Source organism: Nyctereutes procyonoides, unplaced genomic scaffold (genome assembly GCF_905146905.1).
Source record: "Nyctereutes procyonoides isolate TBG_1078 unplaced genomic scaffold, NYPRO_anot_genome, whole genome shotgun sequence".
NCBI lineage: Eukaryota > Metazoa > Chordata > Mammalia > Carnivora > Canidae > Nyctereutes > Nyctereutes procyonoides.
The window spans coordinates 71545334-71571258 of record NW_026575052.1 but is presented as its reverse complement, the minus strand read 5'-3'; the positions used below and the strand labels follow the sequence as shown (position 1 = coordinate 71571258).

Below are 25925 nucleotides of genomic sequence, written 5' to 3'. Positions count from 1 at the left end.
AAAATTTGGTTGAATGGGGTGACTGATTATTCTAATACAAGATTATCATAAGTGTGTAGCCAAATTTTAAATCTATTTTTAACCTGCTTTATTTCAAAAAGGTTTTGAAGTGATAGTGATACATTTTACGGTCAGATGCAAAAACCATCCTATCTTTAAGTGGATAAACAGGGCCATCTGAGTGCAGAGAAATGATGATTCATGACTTTCTTTTAGCTTTTTTTTTTTTAAGATTTTATTTATTTATTCATGAGAGACACAGAGAGAGGCAGAGTCATAGGCAGAGGGAGAAGGAGAAGCAGGCTCCCTATGAGAAGCCTGAGGTGGAACTCGATCCCATGACCTTAGGATCATGACCTGAGCCAAGGCAGATGCTCAACCACTGAGCCACCCAGGTGCCCCTCTTTTTAATATAACTTTTTGTAGGGCTTAGAAACAGTGAGTTAAATGTGGTGTTTGAAAAAATAATTTAAAAAACAATAAAATTAAAAGAAATTAGAGTTCCTGAGATGTTTGATTTACCTAATTATTTCTGAATGAGTGTGCTAAATTCCTAATTTTTCTTCTTCTTTTTTTCCTTCGGAGAGTCTCTTCATTTTGAGACCTTTTGATGAGTTCTCCTGATCACTTAATTTTGCTCAAAGTCTTCTCTCCTACATCTCCAGTATGAGAAAAATTAGTTAAGTATTGGAATATATGTTTAGGTTAATTCTTTTTTTTGCAGGCCAACTTTTAAGTTTTCATCGGTTTCCTGAAATTTGCCACTGAATTTATTTTATTTATAAAGAAAATAAATCATGTTCTTTTATGACTCCAAAAATCAAAGGTAGAAAGGACATTACTTTTCCACATCCAGAAGGCCTCCCACAGGTCATTTTAGAAGGTATGAATTTTAAGCCCAGGGTTGTGAAGTGATGGTTACAGGCTGTAGATGGCCCACAGATGGACGGGGTTTATTTGGCTTGCCTTATATTGTCTCACAGAGTGTTCTTAAAAAAAAAAAAAAATTGCCAACACTTAGAAACTGGGCAATTTCACATTAAAAATCAGATTTCTGGCTTCTCTTGAAAAATTATAGGCCTATATTCTCACATAGCAACCCTGGACTCAAGCTAAGTAATTGCTGCTGCTTGTAGCTGGTGCATATACTTTTCCTATTTTGTACTGCTACCCCACTTAGTATTTTTCTTACACCTTCTGTCTTCACTTATTTGACTTACTTGCCTGGGCCCTGTGGACATGTGAGTTTGCCACTCCAGATCTAAACAAACAACCTTCCCCAGCAATTAAGAGGGGGACTTGAAGCCAGCAAGCCTGTGTGAGCTGAGCCCTGTTAAAACAAAATCCCTTTTCCCTGACTTCCCTGTTACAGTCATGCCTGTTATATATGCTGATGGGCATTCCTGTCCTCCTCTTGTCAACATAAAGTCATTTCTAATATTCCATTAATCCAGATTTAGATAGCATTAATTTTATGACTGTTGTTGTCCTTTATGCGGTGTCTTTTTGTTTTACGATGGAAGTATACTGAGTATTTTTGATTTTACTAAATTAATGTTTTTGATCCATTGAAGTTGTAACACTTCACACCTGTTAGAGTGTACTGCAAATTCAGCCTTTATTTTGTTAGGAAAAGAAAAACCCAAGACAAAAGTCCAGGTCCCAAGAACAGCACAGAATAAAATTCTTAAGAAAAGGCAACTGTGTGAGAAGCAATGAGTTCTCACCCAAAATTTTCATATTAAGAATACACAAAGAATTGTAGGCACATAAGCCCTTACAAATATTATTAGAAAGGATCATGGAAAAACTGAGAGTCAGAAGTGTGAAGGGTGACCACCCTTGTCATGGTCCCAGGGAGGAGGCTGCCTTACATCCTTCACTCAACAATGAGCTGTTCATGAGGCCCAATAGAACCAGTTATTCCTTTACTGAAAGCAGCTGACCATCAGATCTGAGAATTGTATATTCAGTTGTCCATATGTCTGCAATAAATAGCTTTCATTATTATTTATGAAAAGGGGAAGTGCTATTGTATAGTTTTATACCCTCTGACAATTTGCAGTCTAAAATATTGTTACAAATTAATAATGTTTCACATTTTAAATATAATATTTTAACTTAAATGTAATAAGGGCATAATTAAGACAAGAGGGCAAGTGTAAAAGAGTAAATGGATAGTATTTCTACTAAATATTAGTAACTTTCAAAAGATTTCCAATTTTCAAAATGCTTAAAGGAGGCATACCCCACCATTTTTATTTTTATTTATTTATTTTTGATGAAAGACAGAGAAGCAGGCTCCCTGCAAGGAGCCTGATGTGGGACTGGATCCCAGGACCCTGGGATCACACGCTGAGCCAAAGGCAGACGCTCAACCACTGAACCACCCAGCTGTCCCCATACCATTTTTTTTTAAAATAGAAATTTCTTCTATCTTGAGAAAATAAGCTAAAATGTTTATATTTTTCCTTTATAATAGCATTATTAGTATAGTTAGCATAGCAGTGGCTGTGTGTATGGACAAAGACATCTTCATATTTCTTTTATTTAAAAAAATTATAATCACATCAAAGAAAATTTGGCAAATTGAGAAGAAAAATATATCAGCAATAGTACCATCAATCCACTATAAATCCTGTTAGTATGTTGGTTATATTAACATAATCCTCTTTCTCTGCATTTTTCTTTGTATAACTACTTCTAATATTGCTTGTTATCTAACAGGATGATTATGTGAATGTTATTGCATAAGATTTATTTTTTAAAAATGAACTTTGAAAGTTATATTTAAATTTTAAATGAAGCTATTTTCAGGCACTGAGATAAATTTCTTGACTCACTGCTTTTCTTTGGTCAAACCTGTAATGAGCATGTGAGTCTGTGTATATCAATCTTTGATTTAATGAGTATGAAGAATTATTGAACAACCAAAACTAATTTTCAAATTAGAGTTAGAAATGAACTCCAAGAGATTTCTTTTATGGGAAGGAATTTTTTAGGGGCAGAGGGAGGAATTTTTAAATGTACCAAAATTTGCATGTGTTTTGGTTACCATTGCTTTTTTCAGAATAGAAAAGCATAGGACAAAAGAAACCGGGGAAAAGGAAGTAATGTGGGAGGGCACTGCCTGCGACACTCCTACATATGCATTTTCCCCAACCACTCCACAGACTTGACTCCTAGCTCTTTCTTGTAGTGGTCTGTTTGTGCATTCACCCTGAGCCAACTCTGCTCGAACAGAAAAGTATTTTACTCTATACTGCTTCTCCAAGATCTAGCCAAGTTTCTAGCACATAGTATGAGCACTTAATGAACACCCTATAACCAGAGGAAGAGAGGAAAATATGTAAATATACCGAGCATGAAAGAGGACAGGATTATTGTGATGTTTTGGCTGTAAGTTACATAATATCAAGTACAAATGGCCTAAAAATAGGGACATTTTTTTATTTTACGTGACACACAAGTTCAGAGTCAGGGAAGTTCCAAGCTTGGTTATGCAGCTGAACAGTGTCATGGAGGACACAGATGTTTTTCATTTCTGTACTCAACCATCCTCAGAATATTGGTGATTTCTTCCGTTAACATTGCAAGATGGTTGTAAGAGTTCCAGATGTCATTCATACACTTGACCATGTCCAGCAAAGAGTTGGTGTTTCTTTCTGTGTGTATCTATTGATGACAGAGAAAAAAACCTTTCACAGAGCCTTCTAGTTGACTTCTACTCACGCCTTGGCTGACAAAGGCTACTGTGTAGACACCAACAGTGACTGGCACAGAAATGCCAGAGGAAGCAATAGTAGGCAAGAGGAAAGATATGCCATAGGAAAAAGGGTGGTGACAGAGGCAGGATGAGAGTCTGCAGTATATGTAATACAGCACAGCGTGCATTCTCTAGGCCTGCTGTATTCTTTCTTGTATATACACTGCCTTCCTTATACCTTATATGTGTAGGAAGGTAGTTGAATATTATCATTTATAAATAATAGTGTGTTTCTGATCCCAGGTTTTATAGAACCATATAAATCTGGAGATGTGATGTATATGACATCTCAAGTACAGAACTGGGAGGCCCAACCCATGTTGTTGGAAGCTTCATTACCTTCACAGTAAATCTTTCTCCAGTGCCATCACTGGCCTTCCCCACATTTAACATCACTACTCTGGAGAGAATAGAAAACAGCTGAGAATGGGATTGGGTAACAAGTCAGAAGGACAGAGTTTGTTTTCTTATGAACATATAGAGTTCAGGAAAAAGAGGATATGGCACTCTAAACAGTTATTCAAGAAAAGGATAAAATGCATGGGAATTACAAAGATAGATTTTTTTTAAAAAAAGAACCTTAGTTATTATTAATAATACTTTTAAACAGTTATAGTTTATGGCACATTCCTACTCTTAGAAAGTATAAATAAAAGTGAGCAAACATACGTAGATGAACTAATCTTTATACACTCTCAAAATAAAATGTGCAGCCCATTACAGATCTCCCTCAACTTACAATAGGGTTATGTCCTGGTAAATCCATTGCAAACTGAAAATATCCTAAGTTGAAAATGCATTTGCTAGACCTAATCTACTGACTATCATAGCTTAGCCTCGCCTACCTGAAATGTGCTCAAAACACTTAAATTAGCCTATAGTTGGGCAAAATCACCTAACACAAAGCTCATTTTATAATAAAGTGCTGCATATCTTGTGTAATTGGTTAAATACTGCAAGTGAGAACTGGAATGACTGTGCGGGTGCAGCATGGTTGTAACCCTATTGGTTGTTTAGCCTCGTGATCATGTGGCTGACAGAGCTGAGGCCTGGAGCCACTGCCCAACATCACGAGAGAGTATTGTACTGTGTATGTATCACTGGCCTGGGAAAAGATCCAAATTCAAAATTTAAATTGCAATTTCTGGGCAGCCCGGGCGGCTCAGCGGTTTAGCGCCGCCTTCGGCCCAGGGTGTGATCCTGGAGACCCCGGATGGAGTCTCACATCAGGCTCCCTGCATGGGACCTATTGCTCCCTCTGCCTGTGTCTCTGCCTCTGTGTGTGTGTGTCTCTCATGAATGAATAAATAAAATCTTTTAATAAATAAATAGCCATTTCTGCTGAATGTATATTGCTTTTGCACCATCATAAAGTTGAAAAACCTTAAGCCAAACCATCCTAAGTTGGGAACTGTCTGTGTATATATTCAGGTGCCCTTAAATATGTACACATAAAGTTAATATTACCATACAGCACCTGTATATTTTGGACTGAACTGAATTAAGTAGCATGTTATTAATTAACATAAAATATGAAAATTATATTTATAAGTTACATATAATATCACACTTTATGCTTTCTTTCCATTTCCCTTGGGTAGGGGTGGTAGGAGAATTAAAGTAATCACCTGTTTCATCTGCTGTCTTATTGGTCTTCGGGCAGTTGCAGTAGAATCCCAGAGAACCTTCTGAGGAATCTGTTATATTGCCAGGTTGATATTCCAGTCTGTTGCTGTTGTCTTTTTTTTTTTTTTTAACCATCTTCCTCTTATCTTCCTCTTGTTCTCAAGATTACATATTAGCTTCCCATTGTATTTCATATTTCACGTTAGATTTTTTCAAATTGAAATATATTTGCTAATCAATGTAGTGTTAATTTGTAGAAGTGTGTCATCTGCACCAGAGTTGAATGAGTCTGGCACATAATAACCTTTCGTTGATACATGTTTAATGAAAGCATGAATGAATCATTTATGTAATAGAACTTCTAGGATAATTATAATAATTGAAGGAAAACAAATATTGGACACTATAACCTGTGTTTTCTAACATTATTTCCTTTTAGAAAATGTGGTATCACCAATCTTTTGAAAAACTAGACACTGTATTTTTTTAATTAAAGACTTTAAGTGATATGCTAAATAGATATCTTAGCTTGGCTATTAAGACATAAATTGCTAAGGCACTACAAATCTGGGAAAATGAGAAAATAATTTGAAAAGAAGAGATTCTAGAAATGGGTATATGTGATTTAGTAAGAGCGACCATGAATACAATGAGGGGAGAATCTGTAACTATGTATGGTGTTTTATGCTTCTCAAAAGGCCTATTTTTACATATATATTATATGGGTCTGCCTGCTTGTTTCCCATTCTCTATAATTTAAAATGTGTTATTTTTATAGTTTGTCTTGGACACATAAGCAAATCAGCATGTATACTCAAATGATTTTATTTCTGACATGTGAAATGGTTAAAATAAATTTATTCCTGTATCTAAACATTAACATTTGCATATTAAAATATGTTGTTCATTTGTGGATCTCATTTTATGTGTACAATGAAGGTACACCTTTTAATTCTGAGTAAGTTAAAAAAATCTTTTAAAAGTATTATAAGATGAAAGGAATTTAAAAATTGACATTATTGGCACAAGATTCGTGCTAATGTTTACTCATGTAAATAGCACAAAATACTGCCTAATTAGTGTGGTTGGTAAATTTTTGGTACTTTAATTTTCTCTGTTATTGTAAACCATGCATAAAATGCTTGCCTATTGAGAAGTGCAGAATTGTCAGAGCTTAAACAGCTGACATCTGCTTACTCTCTTAAAAAAAAAAAAAAAAAGAATAACAAGCCATTTCAGCCTAATCTACCTCAAATGTGTTCATGTAAATGGAGGTCCATCTATTGACCTGTATTCTTTTCAGCTCAGGATTGGTCCACATGGTTTATGAAACCAGGAAGGCTGATTTGAAATGCAGATGTCGAGACAGTGAAGTACACCCTCCCCTTTTTTCTTTGCTGTATCTGTCAGGGTGAAAAATGGCTTGCACAAGGGTCAGTCACCCATACTCACTTAATTACTTTTCTTGGACCCACAGAACTGTCACAAGCTGTGGTGGATGCGGGAGCTGTTCCTCTTTTAGTACTCTGTATCCAGGAGCCAGAAATTGCTTTGAAAAGGGTTGCTGCTTCGGCCCTCAGTGATATTTCAAAGCATTCTCCAGAGTTAGCACAGACAGTAGTGGACGCGGGAGCCATTGCTCACTTGGCCCAGATGATCCTGAACCCTGATTCTAAATTAAAGGTATTTAAAAATAAGGTTGAGAAACAAATCAGGCTTCCAAGAAAATAGAAATGTGGGTAGGTTAATATTACTATACATTTAAAAATCATTAGTAAATTTATCATTGAAAACAGATACAGATATGTTATATATTTGGTCTTTTAATACATGAACCTTTTGCTATAAACATTAGATGGTAGACTTATCTGGTTAAAATATGTAGCATCGGTATTAACATTGATCATTAAAATAAGGAATTACATAATGATTGGATCTCAGGGTTGGAAGGTACCTAAAGTTCTTCTGGCCCACCACTATTATATTTACGTTTCTTATGAAAATTGCCATATTTATCTCAGTCTTTTTTATAGCTTTCTAACATTTGATCTTTAGTTAATAGTCAATTATACTTTCACATTCTAGTGGTTACATTCTATAAGATTTTAAAATCGTTAATGTTAACTAAGTAATGGAAAACTGTTTGAAATGTTATCAGCATGATGCCAAAACTCAGATTATACTTTGCGTGATCATTTTTGTACTACATGTACAAAATTACATAAATTAACAATGTGAGTATTAATTAAGGAATACTATTCATGCAAAGGTCATATTCTTCAATCATCTGCATAGATAAGAGATTTAAATAGTGTGCAGAAGAATGAAGGCATTTAATTTGGGAATTAGGGAATTTAAGAAATTGAGTATCTAGGTATGAGACCAGGAATTGACTGTCTCAAGACTCCTAAATCTAAGGTTGTGTTAGAAACATAATTGTTTTTTTCCTTTTTAAGAAGGAACTTGAGTGTGTATAAGGCTGTATAAATCAGAACTCTACAGCAAGCCGTATGCCATGTTTTGTTTTATTTTGGTTTTTCCTTAACAGCGTCAGGTCCTTTCAGCTCTTAGTCAGATTGCAAAACATTCTGTGGATCTGGCAGAGATGGTGGTGGAAGCAGAGATCTTTCCAGTTGTACTTACCTGTCTGAAGGACAAAGATGAATACGTGAAGAAAAATGCTTCTACTCTAATTAGAGAGATTGCAAAACATACGCCTGAGGTAAAAAAAAAAAATTAAGCTGTTAAAATACAGTAATATATAGTTAGTTTTAGTTTTTAAGCAAAACATCAACTTGTTTACAGGGCATGAGTGCTGTGCCACATGATCTGGTCAGGGCTTCTCACCTCAGCAGTACAGACATTTGGGACTAGGTAATTCTTTGTTGTGGGGCGCTGTCCCTGTGCACTGTCAGCTGGTTGTTGAGCAGCATCCCTGGCCTCTGCCCACTAGATGCCAGTAGCACCCCTAACCCTATCATGATAAAAATGTCTCCCTATATCACCAGATGCTTCCCAGGGGACAAAGGGCCCCTAGTTGAGAACACTGCGTTATATCAATGGAGTTTGAATCTAAAATCTCAGTTTTTAATAATTGTCTGCTTTCCATTTCTAGACCTAGAGCAGGGGGTGGACTTTAGTCATCCTTGTCATTCTAGGTCAGCTAGGAGGAGTAAGAGAGAGACAGATGCCTCCAGGTCTGAAGAGACCACACGGCCCACAGTCTAGTATAACCCCTCTACTAATTGCTTGACTTCTCAGATGCTAAAGGAATCTGGGTGGATTCTGAAGTTGTATCTTTTTCCATGTGTATTTTGACTCATCAATTTTCATTTCACTCAACTTTAAAGTCCTCATTCTTTATGTCACCTAACATCTTCATTTGGTTGAGATTTTTCAGGACTGAAGTGCAATCAGCTAGTAGTCATTGCTAGCAAAGGGGGGATAATTAGGTTAGAATATTTCAAGTGTGACATTGTCTTTTAGCATTCAGTGATTAATCTGTTTCATGTTCACACATTGTGATTGGGGGTTTCAGTAGTTAGCTAGTTATGAACTAGCCCTAGGCTTAGTGTCTCAGTGAGGAATTTTGACATCTATTAAGGATAAAAGTTGCGTTATTGATGCATGAAAAACTGAACCAGAGTGGCTCCTCACAATGAGTATATCTGCTCACTTGAAATAGGATTATTATACTTGTACTTTTTTTTCATGCCTTAAAATTATTTTAAAAAAATTTTTATTAACTTATTTTATTTAGATTCAATTGTTTAACACATCATTAGTTTCGTATGTAGAATTCAGTAATTCATCAGTTTCAAATAACGCCCAGTGCTCATTACATCATGTACCCTCCTTAATGCCCATCACCTGGTTACCCCATCCCCCCACCCACCTCCTCTCCAGCAACCTCAGTTTGTTTCCTGTAGTTAAGAGTCTTTTATGGTTTGTCTCCCTCTCTGATTTTGTCTATTTTATTTTTCCCTCCCTTCCCCTATGCTCCTCTCTTTTGTTTCTTAAATTCCACATATGAGCAAAACCATATGATAATTGTCTTTCTCTGATTGACTTATTTCACTGAGCATAATACTCTCCAGTTCCATCTACGTCAATGTATGTTTCCTTAATGAATATAACAATCTTACTAAATGATATTTCAAATTTTGCCAGATGTTTTTTAGGTCCTAAACAAAAAAAATCAGGCAAGGCTAAAGTAATATTTAAAGATAATCTCATGTATCATAGTCATGATGATCTGACTCTCTTTTCCTCCTAGCTTTCACAGTTGATAGTTAACGCAGGAGGAGTGGCTGCCGTGATTGATTGTATCGGGTCCTGCAAAGGAAACATAAGACTGCCTGGCATCATGATGCTTGGTTATGTAGCAGCTCATTCTGAGAACCTGGCAATGGCAGTGATCATTTCCAAGGTCTGTGTGGATTTGGCCTTATCTCAACTTGTTATTAACCCACCATGGAGTGTAGCCTTAGCACATAGTAGGTGCTCAAAAAATATTTGTTGAATGAATAAATATTGCTCTCCCAAAGAATGCTTCAAAAGCTGTGTGCTTATTATGGCCTCTCTGGCAACCCTCTAGGGTGTGGGTTTCTTATCAGCATAGAAAACCTGCTGCTGTATGTTAAACAGAAGTGCGGCTTGGGTTGGTGTTTTTTTCTTTTTTTTTTAATCCCTTGCTAATCCTCAGAATAAAGAGGAACCTCAAATCTTTATTTTCTACCTATTCCTTGATAATTCTTTGCTTCACTCCCTTTTTATCCTGTGCTTGTCCTTTTGTTCTTCTATTACCAAAGACTATGATAGTGACTAGAACATAGTGCTTTCCAAAGGGTCACCATGGGGATATTATTGGGATTTTTGATTTGCAGTTCTTTTGTGCATAGTCAGAAAGCTTACACATAGGAAGAAGGATGAAAGAAGCAATTACTTTTGCTTCCTGTATTTCTTCCCTAAACTAACCAGGAGGCATTCCCCTCCTTTGCTCTAGGGTTGCTGCTGGCCTCTCCCACCTAGTTTGCCTTTCAGTAAGTGAAAGATTGGGGTGGTGGCAGCAGCAGTTCGAGGCACACCACCCAGTGCTGCATTATTCTTTCCTTGTCCTATGCAGTACCATAAGGACTAGTAACAACAACTCCTATTTCCATAACACTTTGTAATTATTGAAGCACATTCACATTCCTTATCTCATTTGATAGTCGTAATAACTGAGGCCCATAGTCAGAATTTGAGGGATGGGGATAAGGGTATCTTTCCTTCCTCTTGCCCCTTCATTCTTGATATATCCCAGAAGTATAGAGTTTCTGGAAAGTTGCCTCATTTTTTTTTAAAGATTTTATTTATTAATTCACGACACACACAAACACACACACACAGAGGTACAGACACAGGCAGAAGCAGGCTCCATGCAGGGAGCCTGATGTGGGACTTGATCCCGGGTCTCCAGGATCACTCCCTCGGCTGAAGGCGGCGCTAGACTGCTGAGCCACCCAGGCTGCCCAGGTTGCCTCATTTTGAAGACAGATCTGATCTTTTTTGTATTGGCAGACAATTTTTAGTTTAAGAAAAATAAAAGCCAAAAGAAGCCAAAAGAGAGATATGGCATGTTTCCTCAGGAAATTAGTCTTACTAATAACTGAATTTAAAGGTGGACAAAAAGAAAATATACATGATCATTTGGCCTTTGCTATGGTAGCCTGATCTTATGACACTGACTTTTGTATATTAAATTTAAGGTGATAATTATTATAGACTCAAATTAGCTAGAAAATTATGCCTATACAGAATCTGGAATTAGAGTTTGATTACTTGAGTCTTCCTTGGGTATATAAACTGTGGTGTATTTGAGATCCTTTAGTTAATTCTGTTTGATTACTAAGATAAAATTGAAGTCTATGTAAAATATAAGTACATGATATCTGTGTAACAAAGTAATCATTTCTACTTTGACATTTAATCATGTTAAAATGGGCAAAACTATCATTTAAAAATTGGACAAAAGAAATGAAAATTATTTACTATTTCAAGGAAGTTTTTAGTGAATGTATTTCATTTAAAAGTTACTTAAATAGGATTCTTGCTCTTTCATTTGATTTTGGATCTATAATACTTATTTTGTTCTCAGATCTATTATACTTGGTGAAAGGCATTTTTAAAAAGGGATTCTAAATTAACTTTTTAAACAAAGGACAATAAAAGATTTTAAAAACCCTAAACATTTTAATTTTGTCACAGTGGAATCTGGTTTTGCCTATAATATACTAGTCTGTGGCATCTGTTGTTTGGTTAAATGCCTCTCTATTTTGGGAGTAAACGCTAGCAGAGATATTCTTAGTTTAGTTGGATTGTTACAGATAATTAAGGTAAATTAGTTCTAGTCATTTTATTGACTTGAAAAATGACAGCCCCTGTGATGTGCTCATTTATTGAACCGTTTAGGAAAAAAAGGATCAAGGCCAAAATGATTCCTTCTAATGTTTGAGAGACACGGAAGACTCTTTAATCCTGCTCTAGATTCATAACACTTGCTCTTTTGATCAACGCTGCAGGGTGTGCCTCAGTTGTCAGTCTGCTTGTCAGAAGAACCAGAAGATCATATTAAGGCTGCTGCTGCTTGGGCCTTAGGACAGATTGGGAGACACACTCCAGAGCACGCACGGGCTGTTGCAGTCACAAACACCTTGCCAGTTCTGCTGTCATTGTACATGTCAACAGAAAGTTCTGAGGATCTTCAAGTAAAAGTAAGTGCTTAATTTTTAACAGTCATATGAAGATTTGTTACATTTGACTCATTCTTAATTTTAGGGGCATCTGGGTGCTGCAGTTGGTTAAGCATCTGCCTTCAGCTCAGGTCATGATCTCAGGGTTCTGGGATGGAGCCTTGGGTCAGCTCCCTGCTCAGCAGGGAGTCTGCTTCTCCCTCTGCCTCCGCCCCTCCCCCTTAGCTTGTGCATGCTCTGTCTCTCAAATAAATGAATACAATCTTTTAAAAAATATGTCATTTTAAATGTTTTAATTATCATTATGGATAATGTTGATTTTATTAGTCAAAAAATACAAATTTATCAGAACTGAGGTAGCTTTTCTTCAAAAATGGGTTACCCTTATTTCTAACAGTGATAATTTTAAAGAAAGTTCTCTATAGGTGCAAAGTGGTTTGTAAAATGAATGTCTGGCTTTTGCATTCTGCATTCATGTTGACTTTTCTTATGGAATAGGAATTGAATAATAGAACTTTGAGGTGGAATTATAACTGTAGTCCAGTTAACATAAAAAAATTGAGTCCAAAAGAATTTAAGGTGCTATTGAAAGGCATAATGGAACTGGTCAGAGGGTATTCCTGGAAGCTGTGTTCCATCTTTCTTAACTCTGCTCCAGCTTTTAATTATATGCTTTGTGTTTGTTCCTTAAAAGAAAAATGTCCAAAAGATGCATTTTATTTATTTTTTTAAAGTGAAAGCATTTAAAAAATTTTTATTTCTAATTTCTAAATTTTTATTTGAGAGACAGAGAAAAAGAGTGAGCAAGAAAAAGAGGGAGTACGAGCAGGGTGAGGGGTAGAGGGAGAAGCAGACTCCCTGCTGAGCAGGGATTCCCAACATGGGGCTTGATCCCAGGACTCCGGGATCATGACCTGAGCAGAAGGCAGACACTTAACCAACTGAGCCACCCATGTGTCCCTAAGTTAAACATTTTAAAATCATGTATTTTTTAAATAGCATGCTTTCTGGGAAAAAAAATATCACTGGCTATTTAGGATGATTGGCAGAACATAAATTTAATTAGGATGGGTTGTTTAATACTTTTAAAATTTCCAATGAAAGAAAACAATGTTTCCCAGCATAATTCCCTTAAGAAAACATGTGCCTTTTTTGAAAGGAGTTTTCAGAATTGACTTGGATTGAGGAAAGTGCACAGAAAAGATAGTAACTCAAAATAAAATTAACAAGAGTAAGTTAAAGGACACTTAAATTTAGTTAATAAATAAATAGGAAAGCACATTGGCTGAAGCAACTTTAGATGGTAGTTTACTTGAACTATATAGCTGAGGGACTCTGAAAGTTAGGTTATGTAGTGAGTCATTAATTGTATTTATAAATTTTATAAAAGTGAATTTATGTTTATCTGGTTATGTTTATGTGTTATTTTTCTGCAGATTCCTTGAGGGAATTTTTAAGATTAGTGTTTTCTTTTTCAGTTTTTTTTTTAATTAATTTTATTGGTGTTCAATTTACCAACATACAGAATAACACCCAGTGCTCATCCCGTCAAGTGTACCCCTCAGTGCCCGTCACCCATTCACCCCCACCCCCCGCCCTCCTCCCCCTCCACTACCCCTAGTTCATTTCCCAGAGTTAGAAGTCTTTATGTTCTGACTCCCTTTCTGATATTTCTCACACATTTCTTCTCCCTTCCCTTATATTCCCTTTCACTATTATTCATATTCCCCAAATGAATGAGAACATACACTGTCCTTCTCCGGTTACTGTGGCCAAGTTCAAAAAGGGTGTTGCCTGAGTTCTCCTCTGGGATTTTGATGGGATCTTGTCTCACATTTAGATCTTTCATCTATTTTGAGTTTATCTTTGTGTATGGTGCAAGAGAGTGGTCCAGTTTCATTCTTCTGCATGTGGATGTCCAATTTTCCCAGCACCATTTATTGAAGAGACTGTCTTTCTTCCAATGGATAGTCTTTCCTCCTTTATCGTATATTAGTTGACCATAAAGTTCAGGGTCCACTTCTGGGTTCTCTATTCTGTTCCATCGATCTATGTGTCTGTTTTTGTGCCAGTACCACACTGTCTTGATGAACACAGCTTTGTAGTACAACCTGAAATCTGGCATTGTGATGCCCCCAGATATGGTTTTCTTTTTTAAAATTCCCCTGGCTGTTCGGGGTCTTTTCTGATTCCACACAAATCTTAAAATAATTTGTTCTAAGTCTCTGAAGAAAGTCCATGGTATTTTGATAGGGATTGCATTATACGTGTAAATTGCCCTGGGTAACATTGACATTTTCACAATATTAATTCTGCCAATCCATGAGCATGGAATATTTTTCCATCTCTTTGTGTCTTCCTCAATTTCTTTCAGAAGTGTTCTATAGTTTTTAGGGTATATTTTGAGACCCATTTGAATGGCAAATGGTTCTCCAACTCTTTTTCAGTTTTTGTAAGACTTTCTAGATCAAAGCAATGACTTCATAGATTTAGGGCTTCCCTTATATTTCTCCAGTGTTGAGTGTATTCCTTGGCAATGCTTGGTAGAGAGTAAGATTGACAATAAGCTAAGGCCTTTCCCTGGTTAACAATTCTGTGATTCTTTGGCTTTCTGGTGAGAAACCACAGTTACATTTCCAGTTTTGAGTTGTCCAAGTACAGCTGATTTACATATGTATAATTTTAGCTTGTATATGTAGTTCTCTTTCTGCCTCATATTTAACCCATCATCATGCTTGCCTTTTCTTCCCCCCCTTCGGTCTCATTTCCACCCCCACCTTCCTACCTCCTCCTTTCTCTAGTCACTGGTCCAGTGACTAGGGTCTCCTCTGCAGGGTCTCTGCAGCTATATGCTATGGCTAAAATGTAATAGTAATCATGTTCAACTTCTAGATTATCTAGAAGTCTCTATCACTTTCAGATTCCTTCAGGTAACAACTTTTATCTTCAAGTTTTGGAAATGAAGGAATATATCAGCCACAGCATGAATAATTAATAGTGGAATCAATAGTAATTATAGCTTGAGAAACCCTTGCAAGTAGTGTCTTAGGTAGCATTATATGCTTTTTTATATACTACAAAGTTTATGTAATTTGGTTTTTAATGAGCTATTATGTTGTTTTGTCATATAAATATCACTAGAGTAAAATAAGTTTGAAAACTTCACCTTTTGGGCAGCCTGGGTGGCTCAGCAGTTTAATGCTACCTTCAGCCCAGGGCCCTGGAGTCCTGGGATGGAGTCCCACGCCGGGCTCCTTGCATGGAGCCTGTTTCTTGCTCTGCCTGTGTCTCTGCTTCTCTCTCTCTCACTCTCCTCTCTCTATGTGTGTCTCTCATGAATAAATAAATAAAATATCCTTTTTTTAAAAAGAAAACTTCACCTTTTGAAGTAAGAACATTTTTATTATATATATGTTTAACAAAAATAGTTTTGTTAAAACATTCGAGTTTACTAATAGAAGCAAAGGTTCCTTCCACCTATATTTGATATGATATTTACTTTCAGGAAATACAAGGAGTATTAAATTAAAAAGTGGGATCTTTATTAATAATTACCCCTGTCAGCAATCCTTCCAAGGCTTTAAGTCTATCCAAATATTTTTTTATTGTAGGGACTTGATTATTATTTTTACTTCCCCAAGCTTTCTTGGATTCTAACATTTGTTGTTTTAAAGGCTTTAGAGTGAAAGTCCAAGTCTGTTTGATTTGACATTATCTCAGTAGGGAAAAATGTATCCAAGAGCTTTAGGAACCTCTAATGGTATTTTTCATTTGTTACTCTGTGGCAGCTTTCAAATTAAAGGCCATGTTGAAGTTCATTTTATCCCAAAGGCATGTCAGCTTTTGTAAGCATTCTCTAATTGGTTCTGATCCAGGAGAACCAATGAGCAGTCTCTTGGAATTGCTTGCATGTTTTCACATGGCCTTATATCTGCCTGTATGTTATTAAAAACAGGGGAAAAAATCCATCTTTTATCTAATAAGCTCACCTATATATATTTTGAAAGTATTCACACAATTGCATTTTTATTTGTTCTGATTTAGAGGCATCATATTGAAATGGGCCATCTTAGTTTGGCATTTGACTAAGTTCATTCTTTTACTTCGTTATGAAAGTATTGCTAAGATTATTTGACTTAATTATTGTGTTCTTGTCATCATGGTTGTTTCCCTTCATTTTTTAATGGCTTTATTGAAATATAGTTCATATGTCATTCAGTTCACTCATTTGAAGTATATAATTCAATGGTTTTTAGTATATTCACAGATGTAGCCATCGCAACAATCTAATTTTAGAGCCTCTTCATTCCCTCATGAGCAGTCATTCCATACCCTCCATGCTTAGTCCCTGGCAACCATTAATTTATTTTCTGTCTTTGGGTATTTGCCTCTTCTGGACATCTCATTTAAATGGGATCACAGATTATATGTGATCTTTTGTGCCTGCTTCTTTTCGTGTAGTGTAAGTTTTAGGGTTCATCCATGTTGTAGCATATATCAATACTTTGTTCCTTTTTATTGCCAAATAATATTCCATTGCACCACTATACTGCATTGGGTTTACCCATTCACCAGTTGACAGACATTTGGACTGTTGCTACTCTTTCTAGTATGGCAAATTATACTGTTCTGAACATATTTGTACATATTTTTGTGTGGATGTATGTTTCTATGTACAAACCTAGGGGTGGAATTGCTAGGTCACACAATAACTCTTTGACATTTTTAGGAACCACCAAACTATTTTCCGTTGTGGCTGCACCATATTACATTCCCACCAGCAATGTATGAGGGTTCCAATTTTCCACATTCTTGTCTACAATATTACTTTTTTTTTTTTATTGTAGCCACCCTAGTAGGTGTGAATTGGTATCTCACTGTGATTTTGATTTGCATTTCCCTGATGGCTAATGATGTTGAGAAATCTTTTTATGTGCTTATTGGCCACTTGTATATCTTCTTTGGAGAAATGTCTAATCAGGTCCTTTGCCCATTTTTTATTTGGGCTATTATCTTTTTATTATTGGGTTGTGTGGGTTTTTAAAATATATTTTTAATATAAATCCTCATCAAAAATTAAAAAAAACAAAAAAAATATAAATCCTCATCAGATGTATGATTTACAAGTATTCCATTCTATGGGTTGTCATCATTTTATTGATGGTATTATTTGCAGCAAAAATCTTTAAAATTTTAAAAGGTTCAATTTATTTATTTATTTATTTGTTTGTTTGTTTTTGTTGTTGTTGCTTCCACTTTTGGAGCCCTATCTAAAAAGGCTTTGCCTAAAACAAGGTCATAAAGATTTATTCCCTCTTCCTTTCATTTATTTTCAATTTTAATTTTAATTTTTTGGGGGGAGGGGCAGAGGCAGAGGCAGAGAGAGAATCTTAAGCAGGCTCCACACCCAGCACAGAGCCCCACACAGGGCTGGATCTCACAGCCCTGAGATCACGACTTGAGCCAAAATCAAGAGTCAGATGTTTAACCAACTAAACTTCCCAGGCACTGCCCCCTTTCCTTTTAATAACTGTTAACTCTTTGGGCCAAAATGCTTTCAGAACAAAATTAACTTTTGATTTAAAAACAGTATTAACTTTAGGCAATTTTCATTAAAGATCATCCATTAATTGCTTCTCCCTCTGCCTCTCTCTCTCTGTGTCTCTCATGAATAAATAAATAAATCTTTAAAAGAAAAAAAAAAAAAGGACACCTGGGTGGCTCAGCAGTTGAGCATTTGTCTTCGGCTCAGGGCCTGATCCCAGGATCCGGGATCTCCCTCTACCTATGTCTCTGCCTCTCTCTCTCCCTCTCTCTCTCTCTCTCTCTCTGTGTGTGTGTCTCATGAATAAATTAAATCTTAAAAAAATAAAGATAATCAATTAAGGAAAGCAACAACGAAGAAGTTTTGTTATTTCTTTCTTTTTTTTAAGATTTTATTTATTTATCATGAGAGAGAGAGAGAGAGGCAGAGACACAGGCAGAGGAAGAACCAGGCTCCATGGAGGGAGTCTGATGTGGGCCTCAATCCCAGGACTCCAGGATCACGTCCTGGGCTGAAGGCAGGTGCTTAACCGCTGAGCCACCTAGGGATTCCCCTATTTCTTTCATTTTCTGTGAAAAACAATTGAAATGGTATCAAATATTTGCATAATATTGACAACTTCAGCTTATTAATTACTTATAGTCTTATGTGTGTTATTAAGAGATTAAAAAACAGTGTTGCTAGTCACTTACTGTAGTTTTACAATAGCTTTTATCAATATGGACAGAGTCTGTTTTTAGTCTAATCTGAAAAATGAATGAATGTGCAACTATATATGCTATGCTATTTTATAGGAAAATCAGGCTCAAACCCAAGCTGCCTTAAATAGATAGCTCATGACTCCTTCTCTGACATCATCATCTATTATACATGTCTAAGGATAACTAACTAACTACTAAATGCTTGATTTACTGAAATAGGAGAATAAAGGGTTTGTTTACCCCATATAAATTCTGTATAATAGTTGCTCATTGCCATAAATAACCAAACATAAGGCACATTTTCTAAAGGCTAATAAATTTTAAAACAAACATGTAACATGATCTTATGTGTAGAAAATCCTAAGGAATAGACACACACAAATACTAGAACTACTAAGAGTTCAAGATCACCAGACATAAGATCAATATATAAAAAAATCTATCATATTTTCAGGGGCACCTGTGCCCCTATGTTAATAGCAGCAATGTCTATAATAGCCAAACTATGGAAAGAGCCCAGATGTCATCAACAGATGAATGGACAAAGATGTGATACACACACACACACACACACACACACACACAATAGAATACTACTCAGCCATTTAAAAAAATAAAAAAGAAAGAAAGAATCTTGCCATTTGCAACAATGTGTATGTTCCGGAGCTCTAGAGTATTATGTTAAATGAAATAAGCCAATCAGAGAAAGACAATGATATTATTTCACCCATATGTGGAATTTAAGAAACAAAACAGAGGAGCATAGAGGAAAGAAGGAGGGGAAAAATAAAACAAGACAAAAATCAGAGAAGGAGCAAACCATAAGAGACTTAACTATAGGAAACAAACTGAGGGTTGCTGAAGGGGAGATGTGTGGAGAATGGGGTAATTGGATGATGGGCATTAAGGAGGGTATGTGATGTAATGAGCACTGGGTGTTATATACAACTGATGAGTCATTGAATTCTACCCCTGAAACTACTAATACACTATATGTTAATTAATTGAATTTAGATTTAAAAACCAAACAGGCTAACATAAATAGCATTTTAAATAAATCTATCATATTTTTTCTTTTCTTTTTTTTTAAGATTTCTTACGGATGCCTGAGTGGCTCAGCAATTGAACGTCTGCCTTTGGCTCAGGGCATGTTCCTGGAGTCCCAGGATTGAGTCCTGCATTGGGCTTTCTGCATGGAGCCTGCTTCTCCCTCTGCTTGTGTCTCTGCCTCTCTCATGAATAAATTAATAAATAATCTTATTTATTTATTCACGAGAGACACAGAGAGAGAGAGCCACCCAGGTGTCTCAAAATCTATCATATTTTCATATGCTAGTAATGAACAATTCAAACATGGCTTGCTTAGTCAATGGAGCATGCAACTCTTGATCTCATAATCATGAGTTCAAGTTCCATAAACTTAAAAAAAATAAATACTAAATTAAGACAATAGTTTCATTCATAGTAGCATCAAAAAGAATACTTAGGAATAAATTTAATAAGAAAAGTATAGATTTATACACTGAAAACTACAAAACGTTGCTGAAAAAAATTAAAGAAGGTGTGAATAAATGGAGAGACACTGCATTTATGGACTGGAAGATTCAATATTGTTAAGATGGCAGTACTTCTTCCCAACTTGATCTCTATATTCTTTTTTTTTATCTCTATATTCAATACAATATTTATCATAATCCCACCTGGCTTCCCTCCTCCCCCAATTTTGAGAAGCTGATTCTAAAATTCAGATGGAAATGACAAGGACTCAGATTAGCCAAAATAATCTTGTAAAAGGACTTAATGCTGCTCATTTTTAAAACTTACTACAAAGCTACAGCTATCAGATAAGATAGTGTGGTACTTGCTTACATCATAAAGACATTTATATCAATGTAATTGAATTTTGAAAATTTTCTGATTTTTCACAAAGGTTCCAAGGCAATTTAAAAGGAAAAGGATAGTCTTTTCAGTAAATGGCACTGAGACAATTATTATATCCTCAAACAAAAATATCAATTTGGGCCGTTATCTCATACCATACATTAACTAAAAATGGGTCAGAGATCTAAATATAAGAGTTAAGACTACAAAACTCTTAGAAGAAAATACAGAAATCTTTGAAACCTTGGATTAGACATTAATTTCTTAGAAATGACAAAGCACAAGTGATAAACAAAAGTATTCATAAGTTGGATTTCATCAAAATTAAAAGCTCATATGCTTTAAAAGACATCATTAAAATAAAAAGACAAGCCACAGACTTGAAAAAATTATTTGCAAATAACATATTCAAGAAAGGACTTATATTCAAAACATATAAAGAGCTCCTACAACTCAATAGTATGAAGATGAATAGTCCAATTAAACAGTGGGAAAAAGATTTAAATAAGCATTTCACCAACAAATAATCAGTGCATGAAAAAAAATATTCAACATCTTTAGTCACTAGGGAAATGCAAATCAAAACCATAATGAGATACAATATCACACCCACAAGAGTGGCTACAACTAGGAAGACAGTAACAAGTGTTGATCATCATATGGAGAATCTTGAACATTTTTACATTACTGGTAGAAATGTAAAATATTGCAGTCAGGCTGAAAACCAGTTTGGTAGTTTCTCAAAACAGTAGACATAAATTTACCATCATCACCCAACAGCTTCACTCCTAGGTATCTTCCCAAGAGAAATGAAATCATCTGTCTACACAAAGACTTGTATATGAATCTCAAAAGCAGCATTATTTATAATCACCAAAAGTGGAAACAACCCAAATGTCTATCAGCTGGTGAATGGATAAATAAAATGTGACAAATCTGTCTGATGGAATATATTCTCTGACAATGAAAGGCCTGAAGCACTGACACATCCTATAACATAGATGAACCCCCAAAACATTATACTTAGTGAAAGAAGCCAGACTCAAGAGTTCACATATTGTATGATTCCACCTACTTGAATTGTCCAAAAAAGTAAAATTTATAAAGACAGAAAGTGGGTTGGTAATTGTCCAGGCCTGGTAGGGGAGTGGCTACTAATGGAATGAGGTTCTTTACTGGAATGATGATGATGTTCTAAAATTAGGTTGTGATGATGGTTGCACAACTCTGTAAATTCACTAAAAGTCCATTGAACAGTGCGCTTAAAATGAGTGAATTTATAGTATCTAAATTATATCTCAATAAGGTTATTAAAAAATCTTAAGCTCAGAAATTGACAAGTAAATAAAATCTTAATTAACTACTATACTAATATTTCTTTCACGTTGGGAAATATAACTGATTATTAATCACGACATACATTCCTATCTAGAAGTACCTAGAGTCATAAATCAGGTATATTTCTTGACAAAGGATAGTAAAGCTCAGTGAATTTTGAGGATCATTAGACTCTTTTCTAGAGTTCTTAATTAATAAATTGACAGTACATCACCATGGCACAGTGGATGTGATCTGTGCTATGCAATTAGTAGAACTTATCATCAACAGCAGTTAAGTTAAATTTGTTGACCTGCTAAGGTCACCATAATCCTAAAATGGCTCACAAAGATATAACTAGATATGTTGGGGATTGAGAGTTTAATTCAAACTTAGGTTATACTACTTGTGGAAGAAAGTTGGGCGGCATTTCTTAAATTCCTTTTTTCATTTGGTTTATGAACAATGTTTGAGGACAAATGTGTCAAGAGGTAAGTACTGCTTAGCTTGGGTCTCTAGGAAACCATGAAGCCTTTACTGATAACACAAATGTGATGGAAGTTTTTCCTGAATCCATTTGCCAGTTGTAAAATTAATGATGTGAAAATCAAACTGCTCCTTGAAAAACAAAAGCAGCTCTTTTCCGGCTACTGCGGCGCAAGCTACCATGAGCAGCAAAGTGTCCCGCGACACCCTGTACGAGGCGGTGCGGAGGTCCTGCACGGGAACCAGCACAAGTGCCGGAAGTGTCTGGAGACCGTGGAGCTGCAGATCAGCCTGAAGAACTATGACCCTCAGAAGGACTAACGCTTCTCCGGCACCATCAGGCTTAAGTCCACCCCCTGCCCCAAGTTCTCCATGTGTGTTTGGGGGACCAGCAGCACTGTGATGAGGCCAAGGCAGTGGATATTCCCCACATGGACACTGAGGTGCTGAAGAAACTCAACAAGAATAATAAACTAGTCAAGAAGTATGATGCCTTTTTGGCTCCAGAATCTCTGATCAAGCAGATCCCACGAATTCTGGGTCCAGGCCTGAATAAAGCTGGCAAGTTCCCTTCCTCGCTGACCCACCTTGAGAACATGGTGGCCAAAATGATGAAGTGAAGTCCGCCATCAAATTCCAGATGAAGAAGGTGCTATGTCTGGCAGTGGCTGTTGGCCACGTGAAGATGACAGATGATGAGCTCGTGCACAACATCCACTGAGCTGTCAATTTCCTAGTGTCCTTGCTCAAGAAGAATTGGATCAATGTACGGACTTTATGCATCAAGAGCACCATGGGCAAGCCCCAGCACCCTTACTAAGACAGTTTAATAAATCCTAGTGCTACCGTTAAAAAAAAAAAAAAAAGAAAAACAAAAGCAAAAGCAAAAATAAAACCAAAAAAAATCCCCAAATCCTCCTTGACATTTCAAAAAGCACTGCTAACTATTCAATAGCAAGATCCCAGAAGACCAGGTAGGCTAAGGCCTGAGAGAGATTCAGAGAATCTGAGCGATCAGAGGAAAGGATGCACTGATGCACAAAACCACATACAAGCCGGTGTGGAATTCCAGTGGAAAATCCACAGACAAATCCAAGCGTGAAGCCTTCCGAAGTGAAGAGGGCAGGCTTTATTTAATACAACGATCACGACCAGCTGTGGCCTGTTGTTCTGCTTGTGGGGGCTGTGCTCCCTGTTGCCGTCGGAGCTTTCCTATACGCTCAAGTAGACCTCTGCTCTTTTCTACCTGTGGATGGGGTGGCTTCTCCTCATGAGCTACCACAGCGTTATCTGCGAATGTTCACTGCATCATGCATATGATAGAATCTTCCTGACTATATACCTATAAGCCATGAGACATTTTAAAGAATGTTTGATAATGACTTTCTACAATAAACTATTTTCTATTTGTTGATTAGGGAGGAGGACCTCTTGGTTATCTCACAGTTTAATATGTACGAATTTTGACACTAATAAAATATAATACATATTAATTTACAGTCTATAGCTTTATGCTTTTCAATTTTACTTTCCTCATGGGTTATTTTAAGGCATCAGTAATACATTGTACATTTTAAAATGTAACATGATACAACTGGCAGGATATTCTATGATAAAACCAATGCCCTATAGAAGTTTTTTTGACAACTATCTTTTTTTTTAAGATTTTATTTATTTATTCATAGAGACACACAGAGAGAGATGGGCAGAGGCACAGGCAGAGGGAGAAACAGGCTCCATGCAGGGAGCCTGACGTGGGACTCGATCCAGGGTCCCCAGGATCAAACCCCGGGCTGTAGGCGGCGCCAAACTGCTGCGCCATGTGGGCTGCCCTTTTGACAACTATCTTAAACAATGAAACTGCAGATTAGACCTGGAAATTCATTTCATTTTCAAATTCTAGGAATATGAGGTATGAATTTTGGTCAAGCTTTGATTACTACTTTGGTCTGTATTTTACTTTGTATTTCAATAGAGTAAAAAAGCCATCAAGAATATCCTACAAAAATGCACCTATCTACCAGCCCTTGAGCCATTTCTGTATGATGCACCTCCCAATATTCTGAAGCATGTGGTTGGACAGTTCAGTAAGGTAAGGAATGCTCTCTTTTCTGGAAGTGAGGGAAGAAAACTTAAATGACTTGTTAACTTTTCTGGTGGGTCAATGTCTTCTGAAAGATGGGGGCAAGCTTTACTTTTTAATTCTCACTGACTGTAGTGACAGGAGGGGTAGCATAGGTTAATAAAATTAACATAAGTTAATAAAATTCACAAATAAATAATTCACATTTCCTTCTTCCTCACTTTCTTCACGGCCTCTGTACTGGCTTTTTCAGTGATCTTGGGGAGTAAATAGTATGCCAATATATAAACACCTCATAATACAGATAATTTATATTGATAGTAATTTAGTAATTATCCTGGTATATGTTAGTCTCACTCATCTGGGAACACTGCAAAGATTTAGTAAAGAGAGCAGCCCGGTGGCTCAGCGGTTTAGTGCCGCCTTTGGCCCAGGGCCTGATCCTGGAGACCCAGGATCAAGTCCCACATCAGGCTCCCTGCATGGAGCCTGCTTGCTTCTCCCTCTGCCTGTGTCTCTGCTTGTGTGTGTGTGTGTGTGTGTGTGTGTGTGTGTGTTTCTCATGAATAAATAAATTAAAAATATTTTTTTAAAAAGGATCTTGTAAAGAAAACTAAAAAGCTGCCTGAGTCATTTATGACAAAGTCCATGCAGTTTACTGGAGATGCTTTCAGACAGTCATTTGGAGTTTATTGAATTATTTTATGAACAGTTTTAACAAATATAGCCATCATATTTTTTAGTTATTGCAGATTAAAAGTAGTAAGGTAGAAAGGTCAAGCTGCTGGATGTAGGCTTAGCCAGCAGGATCAACTATTGATAGCAAAGGCTGAGAAAAATGAGTGTATCTGCACAGCCATCAATGGCCAAGGTGACAACCCTGAGCTATAAAGAACTAGTTAAATTGTGATCAGGAGATTTGATTTAAGAAAATGGGGTCTTTGGAAGTAGCATACCATAGTGGGTTATGAGCTCAGGCTCAGGCTCTGGAGTTAGGGTGTCTGGATTTCCCATTTGCCAGTTGTTATATCTTTAGCAAAGTCTTGATGTCTCTGAACCTCAGTATGGTTATGAGGGTAATGAGAATTCCTATTTTATAAGGTCACTGTAAAGATTAAATGAGATGTTATATGTAAACAGGTTTACATATAACAATAAGTAATGGCAATAAACATTAGTTTAATGCCAGGCACATATTAAGCATTCAAACCTCCTCCCCCCACTGAGAAACCCAAAATGTTGCTTTTAAGAAATAAAGCATAGAAGTGGTTAAGGTTGATTCTTAAAGAATTAATAGAAATGAATGTGAGGGGCACATATTCATGTGAATAGTTAGGTATAATGCTATATAAAGGAGTTAACATTATTTGTATACTATATTTCTACAAACAATGAACAAAAACTATATAGTGTTACAACTTTTATATTAGGCCCTGCAACAGGTCTAGTTTCAGGTACACATCTGAAAGATGCTACTATCTACTAACAGCCTTCAGTTCTGTCTTCCATGATCTCTAACAGCTTGGGTGACCCTCAAGCACCATAGTCACTGGAGAGCAGAAGGTTTTACATTGCTGAGGCTGCCTCAGGATATGGTTCTGGGTATTAGACACTTAGGTTCTGTTGTCCCCTTCTAGGAAAATAATCAAACCTTTTCCCCCTTTGGGTACTAGGTAAGAAAGTGATCAGCCAGTTTGATCGACTAAAAAGGGGAGGGAGTAAGTTGCTGAGTGGCTCATCTACGGAGTCATCAGCTCTTGAAAATGAGTAGCTGACATTATTTCTG

At 36.4% G+C, this 25925-nt stretch overlaps 1 protein-coding gene and 1 pseudogene across 3 annotated transcripts in view; both read left to right on the top strand.

Moving 5' to 3' along the window:
* Positions 1-25925, top strand: part of SPAG6 (sperm associated antigen 6) — a 68978-nt gene that overhangs the window by 35940 nt on the left and 7113 nt on the right. For all 3 annotated transcript variants that reach the window (XM_055332048.1, XM_055332046.1, XM_055332047.1), the window contains 5 exons: positions 6870-7075; positions 7941-8114; positions 9669-9821; positions 11956-12147; positions 24032-24148. In XM_055332048.1, the coding sequence (XP_055188023.1) occupies positions 6870-7075; positions 7941-8114; positions 9669-9821; positions 11956-12147; positions 24032-24148 (842 nt within the window). The remainder of the gene's footprint in view (positions 1-6869; positions 7076-7940; positions 8115-9668; positions 9822-11955; positions 12148-24031; positions 24149-25925) is intronic.
* Positions 22238-22876, top strand: LOC129513751 (60S ribosomal protein L10a-like; annotated as a pseudogene).